This window comes from Castor canadensis, chromosome 5, assembly GCF_047511655.1.
Source record: "Castor canadensis chromosome 5, mCasCan1.hap1v2, whole genome shotgun sequence".
NCBI classification, from domain to species: domain Eukaryota; kingdom Metazoa; phylum Chordata; class Mammalia; order Rodentia; family Castoridae; genus Castor; species Castor canadensis.
The window spans coordinates 140,758,719-140,773,403 of NC_133390.1; the positions used below are offsets into that span (position 1 = coordinate 140,758,719).

Here is a 14,685-nt window from a genome sequence, read left to right on the forward strand (position 1 = left end):
AATTCTTAAATCTCACTTCACTGTTGCACTGGCCATATTTTAAGTGCTTAGTAGCCACACAGGTCTGTCCTCTCAGGAAGCACTGTCTGTAGAGCACTTTGTACATGAAACACTGAGAGCCTGTGGGCTTGAGTAAGGGAGGGTGCACTCAGCCTGGGAGCCCTGGATGCACGCTGCAGATATTCCATCCAGGGAGTCTCAATGGACTCTCAAGTTTGAGTGGGTTCTCTTCCACTTGGTCTCTACTCTGCTGTGACCCCTCTCTGCCATATGTTTTACCTCCTGGGTTACAATTCAGACCAGGGGTAGGCAAACTGCAGTCTTGTGCTAGGGAGAATTCTGAGAATGACCCCAGTGACCCTCATGCTTGTATATTCCTGCCCCTTTGAGGGTGTGTGGAACCTGTGAGTGAGTGTAATAAGACACTGCTCATGAGTGATAACACTCTGTGACATGGCAAAAAGAAAAAAAAGAAAAAGAGCAAGAGAGATTATCCCTGTACACCTAAGCTAATTCCCATGAACCCTTTAAAAGCAAAGTTTTCTCAGGCTTGTTGTAAAGGACAAAGCAGAGAGATTCAAAGCTTGAGATGGATTTGATTGCTGGGTTCAAACAAGGAGAGGACCAGTTCCTAGAATGTGGATAGACTTCAGGAACTGGAATGGCCCCTAGCTGACAGCCTGCAAAGATACCTTGAATGGGAGCCTCAGTCCTACCATTGCAAAGAAATGTATTTGACTAAGAACCTGAATTAGTTTGAAAGCAGTTCTTCCTCAGTGCTTTAAAATAAGAGCCCAACTTATTGAACACCTGGATTTCAACCCATGAAACTTTAAGCAGAGAGTCTTAGCCACACTGGCCAGGACTTCTGGTCTGCAGAACTGTGTGCTAATAAATAGGTGTTGCCTCAAGCCACTAACTCTGGGTAATTTGTTACACACCTATAGAAAACTGCCACCTGGCCACCTGGTTTCATACCATCTGTGAGCATTGCTCACTTGTGCTAGAACTGGAAGTCATAGACATCAGTCAGGCCCACTGTCTGTTCTTCCACTGCTGGCCACCCCCAGGGTCTATGTTGGTCTCCTTCTACTCTCTGGGGATTGTGTTCTGAGATTCCAAGAAGTAAGGTTTCAGTCTAAGAAGGTGCCTTACTTCTGGTCAGCTGCCTACGTTGAGTGACCAGGCTCACAGGGAGGAGATAGGTACACTGGGATTGGGTTTCACTGGGCAGAAAGTCCCCTGGAATGAAAGTCCCCAGCCTTCGACTAGGCAATCTCAGCGTGGCCTATCACAAGAAAGCAAGGCAGGATGGAGCTAGAACTTTCTTATTATACAAGGACCAATGTAATAGCATTAATTTTGTCTCTTAGCCTACAAAGCACAAAACAGACTATCCTGTGTTTTATGGAAAATGCTTGCCTAGTCCTAACATAGGCTGAGAAAGTGTTCAAGAGTCAGTGCCAGACTGATTGCAGGGGCCCCAAGGGGGTTCTTACACTGGAGGTTCAAATAAAGTTGAACAATAGCTCAGAATGCTTTTAGGAAGATGGTAGAAGTTGGGAATTAGTAAGTATTTGAAGACTCATGGAGTCCTCTCACATCATCAACATCAACACCCATGGCAGCCTGAAGCCTGAATGCCTGGCAGGACACCATGGCCAGCACACAGTTCAGGAAGTCCCCCATGAGAACCAGCAGAGTGCTAGCAAAGAAAGCAGTCCCATGTCCAGGAGTGCATTCCCCATGCTGAGTGGGCCATCCCTGTTGTCCAGTCCAGTCAGGCTTAGCGGTTGTGTCCCAGCATTCTGCCTCCTGCCTCTAGTCTTTATAGGAGCCCTCTGTTATGCCTGAAACTGACTTCCTCAGTATCTTTCCCCAGGTTCTTCACCTGTTTCATTTGCCCTTCAAGCTTTGACATACATTCATCAGTTCCCAGGAATAGGGAGGTAACTTTCCTGTGTGCGCCAAAATAATCTCCTTTCTGTTCTCTTGGAGCCAGATTTTAATTACTGCTTTGCCCATCCATCCATCCCCCCGCCCCCACTGAACTGTAAATTACTCAGGATGAAAACTGAGTCTTACGCACTGTTGAGTCCCTCTCTCCTCTCCCAGCTCAGGCAGGTAGAAAACTCTAAATAAGTATTTGGTGCAAGAATGAAGTCAAGAGAGAGAAGCCAATAATAAGTAAACCTTGAACCAAGTCTTAAAAAAATAAGTAGAATTTAGATAATGGGAGCAAAGCACCCACAGGAACAAGCAAGGAATGGTCCCTAACACTGAGCTATGTGAGCCAGCTATGTGCCTTGCAAAGGGAGTCATTATGTCTCTTTTTTTCAACACTTGGTACCGGAACCTGACACCCTGCTTCATGGAGAGTAAGTATGCAGTAACTGCAGTGGATGCATGAGTTCTCTGAATCGAACGGCCCTAATTTCATCAGAGTGTGGAGAATATTTGGGAGTATGTTGGGAAATGAACCTAGCATATTTGATCCAGTGCAGCTAAATTTTAGGATCAGGCTAACATTTATAGGAGTTTAGAACTGAGAAGACTTGGGTAGGTGAATCATATTGACCCTATTGGGTCTATTTATAACACATGGCCAGTGGTGACCAGACTCTTTCAGACCTGGAAACATCCCAGGGTAATCCCCGTCTGGACCTGATCTATCTTCAGAGCTCATCAGTCAATGATGAATTCTCCAAGTGCTGCCAGCTAAATGAAACCTCTAAGTCTAGACTGATACTCTTCTTTAAGCTGCCACCATGGCTAATGACTTGTGGGAATGAGGAATGCCACTGACCTCTCTTCCCTGTTAATATGTCACAATAGAAAGGCAGATAAGGACCCATTACATTTTTAAAGAACATTTCAATTTTAATAATTTCAATAACTTTAAATTAAATTATAGATTTATGTTAAAATCTTGTTAAAATGAAGATGATTCCACAACAGTGAGATGGCTGAGAAAATCATTAGAGTGACACAGCTGAGGTGATATATTACACTTGAAATAAGCAGTAGGCTGCAGTTATAGTCGTGAGGCTTATTAAAACAAACTTTTTAATAACATGAAATGGTCATGACTTTATCCCCCTGCTAATTAAAATAGAGGTGGTGGGAGCCAACAGATAAGGAGGGTGAGGTCTTTCAGATGCTTCCGAAGATCCTAATTCTTATACCTGCCTGCCATACACACACGCACATGCGCGCGCACACACACACAAGCAAATTTTGAGAGTCTACTTGAGTATGGTATTGACACCCCTGAAGAAAGGCCACATTGCACTTCAGACTTCAGGGCTTGAATCTTGAGGATTATTAGGCCATTCTGACTTTCTCCCAAATTTGAAGAGCCAGTCACTTTGTCTACTTCTGACTGTTGTCCTCAGCTAAGTCACTTCCCTCTGTCATCTCAGTTTCCTCATATGTAAACAATGAGTGCTCCTATGTGTCTTCTGTTGCCCTATGGCATCTTAGGAACTGGGAAATGCTGTGTGCAAAGCACCTGTAGAACCTGAATACAGATTTAAGGCACTCTTATGCTTTGCTTCAAGTCCTGTGGTTCACCACACAGATCCCTGCATGTGCTTTCTTGTTCATACTGTTTGCTAGTTCAGATTCCCTTTCTCCTTCCCTCCTCTCCTAGTCTCAAACATTCCTTTCTTTGAGGCTATCAGACCAGAAAGGGAATATCTGTAAGAAGGAACCATACCATGAAATTTTGCTGTCTTCAGTCTACCCTACAGAGTGGGCTATAGAGCCCATGGTTAATACCTATGACCAGACTCACATTTCATTCAGAAAATTTAAAGTTGAAAAGGAAAACCCAGCAGAGACTATCTGAGGGACAGATTTTTCCCAGTTGTTCCAGTAACAAATAGCATGTTTCTTTTCATTGCGATCTCAGACTGAAATTGTACTTTAGGTCACACAGGAATCTTGTTAATATAATGACCTTCATCAGGAGTGTCGAGAATAAAATGGCATGTGGCAACACATTTTTAGAGCTGGGAAGTCTTAGTCAATACATCCAGGAAAAAAAAGTGAAAATAAAGTAGACCACATTCTGCTGAATTACCCTGTGTTGCTACAGGGAGTGTGTTTTGCCTTTTAGAACTCAATAACATAGCCAATAGACCATGTTAATCTATGTTTTGATTCAAAAGATTAATAATGTTTAGTTAGTTTTGAAACAGTGTTGAAATGTTAAGGATTGGCCTATGTGTAAGTCATACTTGCCTGGGGTTAAACCTCTGGGAAGCCCTGTTCCATCTGAAATGTTATTTGCAAAGGCCTCCTAGAATCAACCTCTTCATAGGAGAAGAACGTCTTGGTCAAAGGCTTTGATCTGACAACAGACCAACCTCAGAGGAACTTGATTATGATCTATGCAGAAGGATCCTTCTAATTCCCAACCAGTGTCTTCCATCTGTTTGGGTCCTGGAGACTGATGTCATTTAGCTTTATTGAAAATAGTAGAAAATGACTGTGGCTACTGAAAGCAAATGGACTTGTGAATTCCCATCCTTGGGTATGGACAGAGACCAAAGGCTCTCCTGAACTGCCAGGCTTCCCCTGAATTTCTTTCCCTCTTGAAAAACTTCTGCATGATAACTTCTGCAGGAAGTGCCTTGCCCCAAAGGGCCCTTGGGTCCAGTAGATTCCAAGTGGTGGTTCCATTAGCTCACTGGCTGGGAATACCAGTGGGGAAAATTCTGCAACTTTCTGCCTTAAGTCAGTCAGGTAAGTAATCTCCAAAGAATGGAAAGAATTTCTTTGAGAGAGATCTGGGTGTTCTTTGGACAGGGAAAGAAAGGCAAGGCTGTAGAACAGCCAACGCCCCACCAATTCACTGTAAGATAACAGTGCCTTAGCAGAGCTGTGTGGGCTTCTGTTGAAGAATATAGGATCTTACTGGAAAAGAGGCCTTCCCCCATGTTCATAAAGAACATTAACTCTAGAGAGCCTTGTACCCCTGGTTGCCATGGAGCATCATCAGGTCTAGGAAAGTATATGGTCTAAGCAGCCAAGAGCCCAGTGGAGACAGCCTTGCACTGTGAGAGAAAGTGGGGTTTAGCAGAGGGGTTCTTTGGGTGGCAGCCTAGTAGAAATAGTCACCTCTGGAGCTGTGGCTTTGAGTCCTGGCTCTCCAACTTAATATGCCTGTGACCATTGGGGTACTCTTATGCTTCCTAGGCTATCAATAAGATGAGTCAGTAGTCCCTACCTCATTAAGTAGTTGTATGGGTTTAGTGAGATATACTTTTTAAAATTCTTCTCACAGTGCTCAGCACATTGCAAGCCCTTGATAAATGGCCTTGCCTAGCAGTAATGAGATGGTAGCTAGTCAGACTTGTGTGCATGTGGGAGACAGTCCTAAGGAAGTACATGGGGTCTTGGCAAGAAAGGGTTTTCTGTTTGTATTTTTAAAGGCCAATTTGGAAAAAAGGGGTTCAGGACCCCCAGTGCAGGGTGTCTTAGACAATCTTCCTTCCTCGTTTCCTTTGTCCTTTGCGTTACAAGCTTACAGTCCCCTACAGGATTTTGTCTTCATTAGTTTGGGGGAAATTTTTTAAATCACATGCTAGAATCACACTTCCATTGGAATAGGCTCACAGGGGTTCATCTTCCCCAGTTACCTCCATTTCAGTTCTCTGCACCTGCTGTATGTTGACTTTCCCAAACAACAAACACCAGACCTGTAGAAGAAAGTTACTTTATGACATCAAGGTGCTCCTTGTCAGTACAGAAATATGCCTTAAAGATTATCCATCTAAATTTGATTTTCTGAAAGCATTGATAAGAAAACACCTTATTTATGCTTTAGTGTTGGTCCAAATAGCAAAAACTGAATAACCTAGATAAATACTTCTGATATATTTCTTATTATTCTTAAATCCCTTTGCCAACTTGTAAACAAATAAATTGTTGACATTTGTCTTCTATATTGTCATGTTCTTGCCCTTCTTCTCTTGTCTCCCCAGACTGCCCCCTCTGTCCTCTGTGGATTCTTTCCCTTTCCCTTGATCACTCACTCTCTGACAGAACCCACCCAGAGCCCTGCTTGCTCTACCATTCCACCCTGTTTTCTGGTTTGCAGTCTTGCTGGAAGAGAAGATTCCTTTTGACTTGACTTTCTTGGTCCCTGTATCCAAGGCAGGGCTGTATTGTTGCTCAGCCCCAGGGGGTATGATTGTTGTTTCAGGTGGCCCTGAGCCAAGGTTTTTAACAAAGACTCTGGTATGACATCACTACCCTACCACCAGCAGAAGTTGCTGGCTCTCTTTGGACCCTAACAGACCACAGAGATTTAAATATGCCTGTTTTTATTTCTTTTTATAATGGAGAAAATGTTCTGTGAAAGTCAGATACACCAATTGGATATTGGATTTTACAAATCCTTTTTCTGCTTTGCACTTATGACCCTGATAAGTCACTTAGAGTCCTAATGTCCTTCAATTTTTGCAATTCTCTTTTATAAAGTATGCTACCCTGAGGATGTAGCTTTGTTTCTGGCCTTATTTCTCATATGTGGGGGAGGACTAGGATGACTTTGAATTCACAAAAAAGGCATATCTATGACAGACCTTTTAATTTCTTCCTTCAGTCACAGATATGATGGGAAATATTGTGAATGCAAGTAACAAAAATCACTAATGTAAATAAGTATGTTTAATATTTTGTATATAATTATAGTATATTTTAAGTATACATAAAAGCAAAAATCTAGTAATGATCTTGACTGATCTTAGACTGAGCCTTAAACCCTAAGGTGGAATTCATTATTAGAAGGATAGTGATAAACAGACCCAATGTTATATGAAAGTGGATTTTATTATTGAAGAATTCAGAAAGACCAAACCAGTCATGGTTGTATGTCCCTTTTAAAGTTAATCAGTTGGTATGTCCACCTGTGGAACACCACAAGACAGGGTGCTAAGCAACTACAACTGCACAGACTGTGTGGGTACATCTCACAAACCTGGCATTAAGTTGTGGAAGCCAGACACAAAAGAGTATATCCCATGTGACTGCCTTGACATGAAGTTCAAAAATTCACAGAACTGTGTTACTGGAAATCCAGATAGTGGCTACCCTGAGTGAAGGATTGTAGATGGAGGAGGGGGTATGAAAAGAGCTTCCTGAAGCAAGGTGTTGTATTATCTGTACTTCAATGCTGGTCACATAGGTATGTTCATTTTGTGAAAATTTGTTAGGCTGTACTTTTATGATGGCTGCTGTTTTCCATGCATACATCTCAACTTAAAATTAACTCATCAAAATCCATTGTCAGAGTTACATTTCATCACTCCTAAGCTTGGCAGTATGCCACCAATGATTGGAACTGCAATGAAAAATGAGACACTATCTGTGACCTCAAGAATCTTCTGAAATTTTGGTTCTGTCTTCTTCCATCTCCAGCCCTTGTCCTAATCCTATTCCTTGGTTTTGTCATTCACCAGAACTTAATTAGTCACTTCAGTATGTGTCTCAGGACCCACCCAACAAAGACAATGCCTGATCTGATAGGTCTGGGATGATTTTGAGTGCACTGTAAAGATCACTTCCTGATCATACACGTTCTCTGTACTCTGGAAGCAGTCTCTGTAAAGGAAGCAAAGCTACCCTGTATTCCTCCTGCTAGGCAGAGATTTGGTTCACAGAGAGACAGCTCTTCTGTAATGTTTAGAAGTGGCCAGATCAAATCTTCTATCTCGAGTTTTCATCAGGCCGTGCTAATGAGTTTATTCAAAGAAAAAAAAAGCATTACCTGAATTTGACTTATGGTTCTTTTTTAATAGCCATTTTCTGGTAGGGAAGTGTCTCCAATACTTCTTTTTCTTTTATTTATATTTTTAACTTCTCGTTATACCCTTCAGGCTTTATTGGTCCTTTAAAGGAACCCTGCTTTGTGAACTAATTATGACAAATGTTGATATAACATCTGTTCCCAGATTTAAATTGCCTCCTGGTCTTTCCGAGTTCATCTGGAAGGCAAGTTTTTTGTAGTCTGCATATTAACACACCCTATGGGGTACCAGAAGCAGGAGCCACCCTGGAGTTCCTATGAAACAGAGGTCCCCTTTGTCCCTGCATTAAACTGTGGAAGAATCACAGCTCCATACACAAGTGGACAAGCTCCTTGTCTTGCTCATTCAAAATCATTTCACTCTTAATCTACCAAAACAATCAAGTGTGCACATGCATTTTATCGCATACCTTGGCTGCTTCAGTGTAGTCTACAGTATTTCCTGGTAAACATGTTTAATGTGATTTGAGTCTTGCTAGAGTTGATATTCTCAAGGTTGCCTCCCCTAGGAAAGGTAAAGTCATGTTTCCTTTTGTCCCTATAATGCAAATAACCACTAGCATTTCATTCTTCATTCTTTAGTAGTTGATTGTGGCCTTTTCTTACCTCTACCTTTAGAGAATGTGTAATTTAAGGCCTGGGAATGTAGCTCAGCAGTAAAGTGCTTGCCTACCAAGGCCTAGATTTGATCCCTATTACTACCACTAAAAAATTAATCAGTCAATAAGAATGCAGTTTATTGTGCATCAGCTTTACTTCTATAAAATGTAAAAAACTAATGTTAGAAGACATTTGGAAACTGTAAGTTATACAAATGTTGTTATTAGTAATCCTAATAATAGTTAACCTGCTTTCCTTGATCTGAGTGGCTTCTTTCTGAAGTACATTTCAGGTTGGCAATTCATAAAGGTAGCTGAGTTTTACTGCTCCAGGACAAGGTTTCTCAACTGTGGCATTGATGACATTTGGGGCCAGATAATTCTTTGTTCTAGGGCTTGTCCCTACATTTTAGGTTGTTACCAGAACCCTTGGACTCTACCCACTGGATGCATCCCTCAACACACAGTGTAATAGTAAACAGTGTCTCCAAACATTGCCTAATGTCCCCTGTGGTAGAGAATTACCCCTGGCTGAGAATCACTGCTTTAGGAGTAGATCTCATTTCTTAGGCATTTTTTATTATAGTCCAGAGCTGTTATGTTTAATTTCTAAGTTTGTGCCAGGATTATTTATATTTAAATAAACTGAAACAATAACATGGTGTAGGTCCAACACCTTCCCCCCACTCTGTTTTCTATAATAAATGAGATTTGCCTGACCTAAATTGTGTGAACTCTCTCCATTCATCAGCTTCTTTAATACATCCTCCAGCACCCACATCTGATTTTTACTCCCAGCCTCTCAGAGCCTGGTTTTAGACATGCTTTGCTTCCTCAGTTCCAGAAAAAATGGATAAGGTTGTGACAAGCACCTTCAGCAGGGAAGGGCAAGAGCAATTCACCTTAATGAGAATTTCTTATTGTCAATGAGTATTGGATTTACAAAATGATCTGTAATATCAGTGCTTGGAGCTGGTCCTTCTGAATCCCCATTTCTTTCCCTTTATTTTATAAGAAGATTCAAAGCAGAGACTGGCTGCACAATTTTAAAATGCCAGTAGGTCGCATGTTTAACATTGCACATATGAGTACATATTCCCCCCCACTGCCTTTTTTTTTTCCTGTTGGTCAGCTGTGTAATGAGAAACTTGGAAGGAAATGTCTTTTTTAAAGTAGAATACTGACTAATAACACTGTTGGTATGAAGTAGATCCCCTGTGCCAGGCAAATTGACATTCCTCTGGGCATTGGCTACAGGTAGACCTGAGGTGGTATTACTGTGAATCAGACCTAGCCCCAAAAATTTCTACCGTGGACATGGATATCATGACTCTGTTGTCTCTGCTTGGTCTGATGATACCTAAGGTGGTCAAGGACCTTCCTCCAATGATGTATTCCTCAGAGCATTCCCTGTAGGGCTTGTTTATGCAATAATTGTGTGCATCCAGGTGGATTAAGAGTTGTTACTGGACATTTCTGTTCCTCTCCTTGACACCACCCAGCAATATCTTGACGATGTTCTTCACTCTTGTCTCTTCCTCAGAAATACCTCAGGAACTTTTTCAGTGTGATGCTCCAGTCTGCCACATCTCCCCTCCACATCAACAAAGTGGGGCTTACCCTTTCAAAACACACCATTTGTGAATTCTCACCGTTCTTCAAGAAAGGAGTTTTTGACTACAGCAGCCATGGAACGGGGTAGAGCTGGATGACAGAGGAACCACCAACCCAGTGCCTTCCTGTGAAGCGCCTCCAATGCAGGGCAGCCTCCCACACCAGGATCCCAGCCCATCCCCTCCTGCAAAAGGTGGATGTGCAGCAGCCAGCCCCGGACCACCTCACTCATCATACCTAGTGCCTGAGTTTGGGAATGGACGCATTGCCTGCTGACAGTGACCCTGACAGGCAGCTGTTACTGTTCCACTGCAGTTGAACGTGGCCTTTTCCCATAGTGCTTCTTTCTCATTATGCAGTAAGTCCATCCCCTGTGGTGAGATGGATGTGGCTTTCTTATCTTGGGTTCCCTGAGCCAAGCCAACCTGGGACCTCCCAGAGTGGGCAGCTTACAAGACCACCCCTAAATGACTTTCATGTGGTTTCCTCCTTCTCCAAAACATACTTTTATTTTTTATATCCCTTCCCTGTGCCCATCTATAGCCCAAGAAAAGCATTTTAAATTATTTTATTGTACTTTTTTCTTTTATTCCCCTCATTTGGATTGTAACTTTTATATACAATACCTAAACACTGATGTTTACACAGAATTTCATATTCTGCAAAAGGGATTTTTAGTCCAATCATGACTAGAGTCTTCCATGCCTGACAAATTGGATGTAGGCTACATCACTTAAACTTCTGTAAATCCCTACAAAAAGGACATTGTTTAACCTTGAATATTTGAGGACATTTTCCCAAATCTCAATGGCTACCGTGCATTCTTGAGCTTTCTCTGCTAAGCACAAAACAAGCGCAAAGCTGGGTGCATATTTTAAAGCATTATTTTGTTCACATTTTTGTTACAGAATCTAGTAGATCTTTGGCTGAAAAACTAGAATTTATAAGTAGTTTATTAATAATCCCTAAATTACTCAGGATTTAATGTAGCACTGCACATCAATGTACAGTGAAACTCCTTTGTTTTACTAAAGAGAAAAATGTGAGTATAAAATATGTGGTATATATTGAAATGTATATAATTATACCTAAAGATTTATATATGTACACACTCCTGTACAATAGTTGTATCAAACCATATAATCATTCACAACAAATTTATTAAATGTATTTGCTTTTTCACAATTAAAATTGAGCTGCTATCATTGTTAAATGAAGTGATGGAATCTGCCCAGTACGTCAGTTTAAGTTTGTTATATGACTATTCCTGCCTGTCTGTTTAAAATTAGATCTAATGTGCTTGGAAAGATGCATAATGTATAGGTTAGAATTTGTGTTATAGAAGATACAGTTATAGTAGTTATAGTAGTGGTTGAAGTCACAAATGAGTGACTAACAGAACACATTTGCATTCAGTCTTCTAGAATATGCCTGCACTACAGAGATCTCCAACCTCACCAGTGTTTAAAGATGCAATTATCCCTATAAGATGGAAATAATTAAATGTCATAGTTTAGCATGAAGAAAATAAGAGCTTTTTTAAGTTGCTGCAGAAAGACCTGCTTCTGTCTTTACTTATGATTACAGTTGTAGGTTTAGGAGAAATTACTACCAAGAATTAAAAATTAAAGATTAGAGGATAAAAACTGTGGAGATAATAATTAACCATAGGTCCCTTAACTTAAAAGGAGTCCAAGTGCTAAAGACTGTCCCTCATTTGCCAAGTAAATGGTTTTCTTCAACTGACCAGATAATCTGTCTCTTGCCCTTTTGGACCAATACTAGAGGCTGGACTCATGGCAAGCATTTTGTTAAAATAACACAGAATGCTTGATAAGAACAAATAGTCATCTATGTAAGAAGCACAGTAATTAGAAGATTCTTCTATACCAATCCACACTTTATGTAACTATTACTGCACTTAGAGCACCAGTGCTAGCTAGAGCTGACTAACGCAGCAAAGCCATCAGTAAGTTATTTCACCTCTCTGGTCCTCAGTCTCCCCATTTGAAAATGAAGCTGTTGTACTTGGATGATGCAAGGTTCCTTTCTGACCCATAATTACAGCAGAAGAATAGTCTATTTTAGCTGGCCCAGTTTCAGTTCTGCGTATGTGCATGTGAACTACATGCAGCTGAATCTGAATAAAACATGATGGTAAGTAGAAAACCAAATGAAAAGTCACATCTAAACAAATAATGGAGTTCCTTTTTTGGGACAAAGATAAAACATACAGCAAGGCTAGAATGACAAACTTGAAACTTCATCTATTTGGACTAATTTCAAAGGTAAAGGAAAATTAGCAAATGTGTATTGTATCCTTTACTTTCCACTGCATCAAATAGCAGAGTAACACCAAACTGGCCACTGTGGCAATCCACATTAGCTAACCACCCACTCATTCTTCTGTAGTTAATCAGACAAATCTAAGGAACTTAAACAGAATTCTTTTTTAAAGTACTTTAAACATTCCCTCCTTAGTGTTTCTTGTAAAATAAATATGTGCACCAATCTTATTTTAAATCACAATATAGCCTTCAATCCAGTTCTCACTTAGATCTTGCTGTTTCTAAATTAAATTCAAACTCAATCCTGTGATTAATTTAGGCAGGTGATAGGGTGCAACCAAGTCATGCTGGCACACCAATGACTGACATCTAGAAAATTCTCTGGTCCATAATGCGGAGATGCTTTAAGACACATGAACAGGATACCTGGTCCCACGGACACCTCAATTTTACATTTTTATGCAAATTTACAATTTAAGCAGAAATTTTACATTTCATGCAAATAAGAGCTAGTTCTGCCCCATTTAACATCTGATCTACCCCCTCAGAGCTCCAGATAGCATATACATCAGTGTCTGGGCAGAAACAACCAGAACCTTTCACAGATTAGATCATTGCATGAACTAAGAAGGGAGGCCCACACAGAGGAACTGCTGTGACCTATAGTTCCCAGCCTTGGAGCAGGTGTGCACTGGTCGGTGTTCTGGGTTCAACTGTTAAAATGAGATTTCTCTTTTTCTAGAGGCATCTCTGTCAGCCCCCTGTCACATGACCCTGTTTCTTCTCCATCAGCCCCCAGTCATGTGACCTGTTTTCTCTGCTGGTTTTGAGAGATCAAGAACAGTGTTCTGTTGTGATGTGGCTCCTTATTACTTATCTTCAGAGCCTGCCACAAAGCCAAGCCACATCCCTCCAAGAAAATGCAGGTAGCAATTTAAGCCTGTTGTGAACAGTGACACTTAGTCACATCTGCTTCAAACAGTACCATTAGGTTTTTAAATACAGTGTCTTCAGGTGCTTAAAATAGTCCCAGAGGTATCATTAGTCAACAATGGAACACTTCTGCCACTGAGACTTTCCCATACATACATACATACACACACACACACACACACACACCCTCTGGGAGTGGTTCCAATGGGACTTCATTGGAATTTTTACCATATATTTATTTATTTAAAATAAAAGATGAGGAATATGGAAAATTTAGGTAAAATAACTCCATGACAAAATTAACTGCTTCAATTGTATTTGGATTGTCATGACAGGCAATATATGTTTTGGGGAAACTAATTAAAGATCATTAACCTGTGGAGACTTATTCTTGACAAGATTTGTGAATTACTCCTTTTAATAACAAGTTCTTTCTATGTACTTACAAGAAGGCCTGTTACTAACTTACTTTTAGTTTTTTATGTTTTCTGTTGAAGCTTCTTTTTCTGATGACAATTCATTAAGGGAGGATAATTGTGGTGCACATAGGGACTTACTTCCAAGTTGAAAACAAATTACATGCTACTATGAATTTCCAAAGTATACTATTTCATTTGGATCCTGTAGTGGTGCCTGGAAGTTAGAGGAGTGATACTACTAGTAGCCAGGTTGTCACCTTCAGAATGATGCTTTATATTTGGCTAGTCAGTAGAACCTATTAAATTTTTTGAGTGGCAGGAGGGACAGAAAGGTCCCTCAAGGGATCAAAGGTGTGAGTTCATCCTTTGCCAATAGCATGCACTTACCACTATGGAGCTCAAACACTAGCCTCTGGCATAGTCCCCTAAGCTTATCCCATGTCTCTCTAGAAGGTTCTCTCTTCTGTATATCTCTTGCAAAATAGCTTAAATACCAAATATCCTTTCCTTGACAATATGCATTTAGTGCCCTTTTATTGAAATGGAAGAATGAGATGTTTATCCTAAGGATCACCTCTCCAAACACTGACTTCTGTAGAAATTTACGATTCATTGACTTAGTTTTTGTACCTTCTCTAGTGCTATTAGGCAGGATCTACCCCATTTAGAAAGAGGAGTAGACAGTTTTGCAGAAAGATGCATCAGCCCTAAGTATTGAAGGCAGAAAGTATACTAGGTACAAAATGGAAAATATGTAAAAGAAAATGCAAAAAAATTCCACCAGCTTATTTATGGTATTGTTTGGTAACATTAATGCAGGTCACTGGGAAGAGAGAAACCTCTCTTCAGAATTTAAACCTGGGGGAAAAAATAAATGAAACATACAGTTAAACAACCTCAACTGCCTGAAAGTAGAGTTATTTTCCTCACAGTGTTACAGGACTCCTTATGTATAGTTAATGTACGCAGAAGTGTTTATGTCTTTCCAGTAGCATAGTTGTGCCTGAGAGCATCTC

General features: G+C 40.6%; 1 protein-coding gene across 5 annotated transcripts in view; it reads left to right on the forward strand.

Moving 5' to 3' along the window:
- Kif16b (kinesin family member 16B) overlaps positions 1-13,639 on the forward strand; it is a 304,402-nt gene extending 290,763 nt beyond the window's left edge. For all 5 annotated transcript variants that reach the window (XM_074074287.1, XM_074074288.1, XM_074074290.1 and 2 more), the window contains one exon: positions 9,959-13,639. In XM_074074287.1, the coding sequence (XP_073930388.1) occupies positions 9,959-10,117 (159 nt within the window). In that variant the 3' untranslated portion in view covers positions 10,118-13,639. The remainder of the gene's footprint in view (positions 1-9,958) is intronic.
- The last annotated feature ends 1,046 nt before the right edge of the window (positions 13,640-14,685 follow it).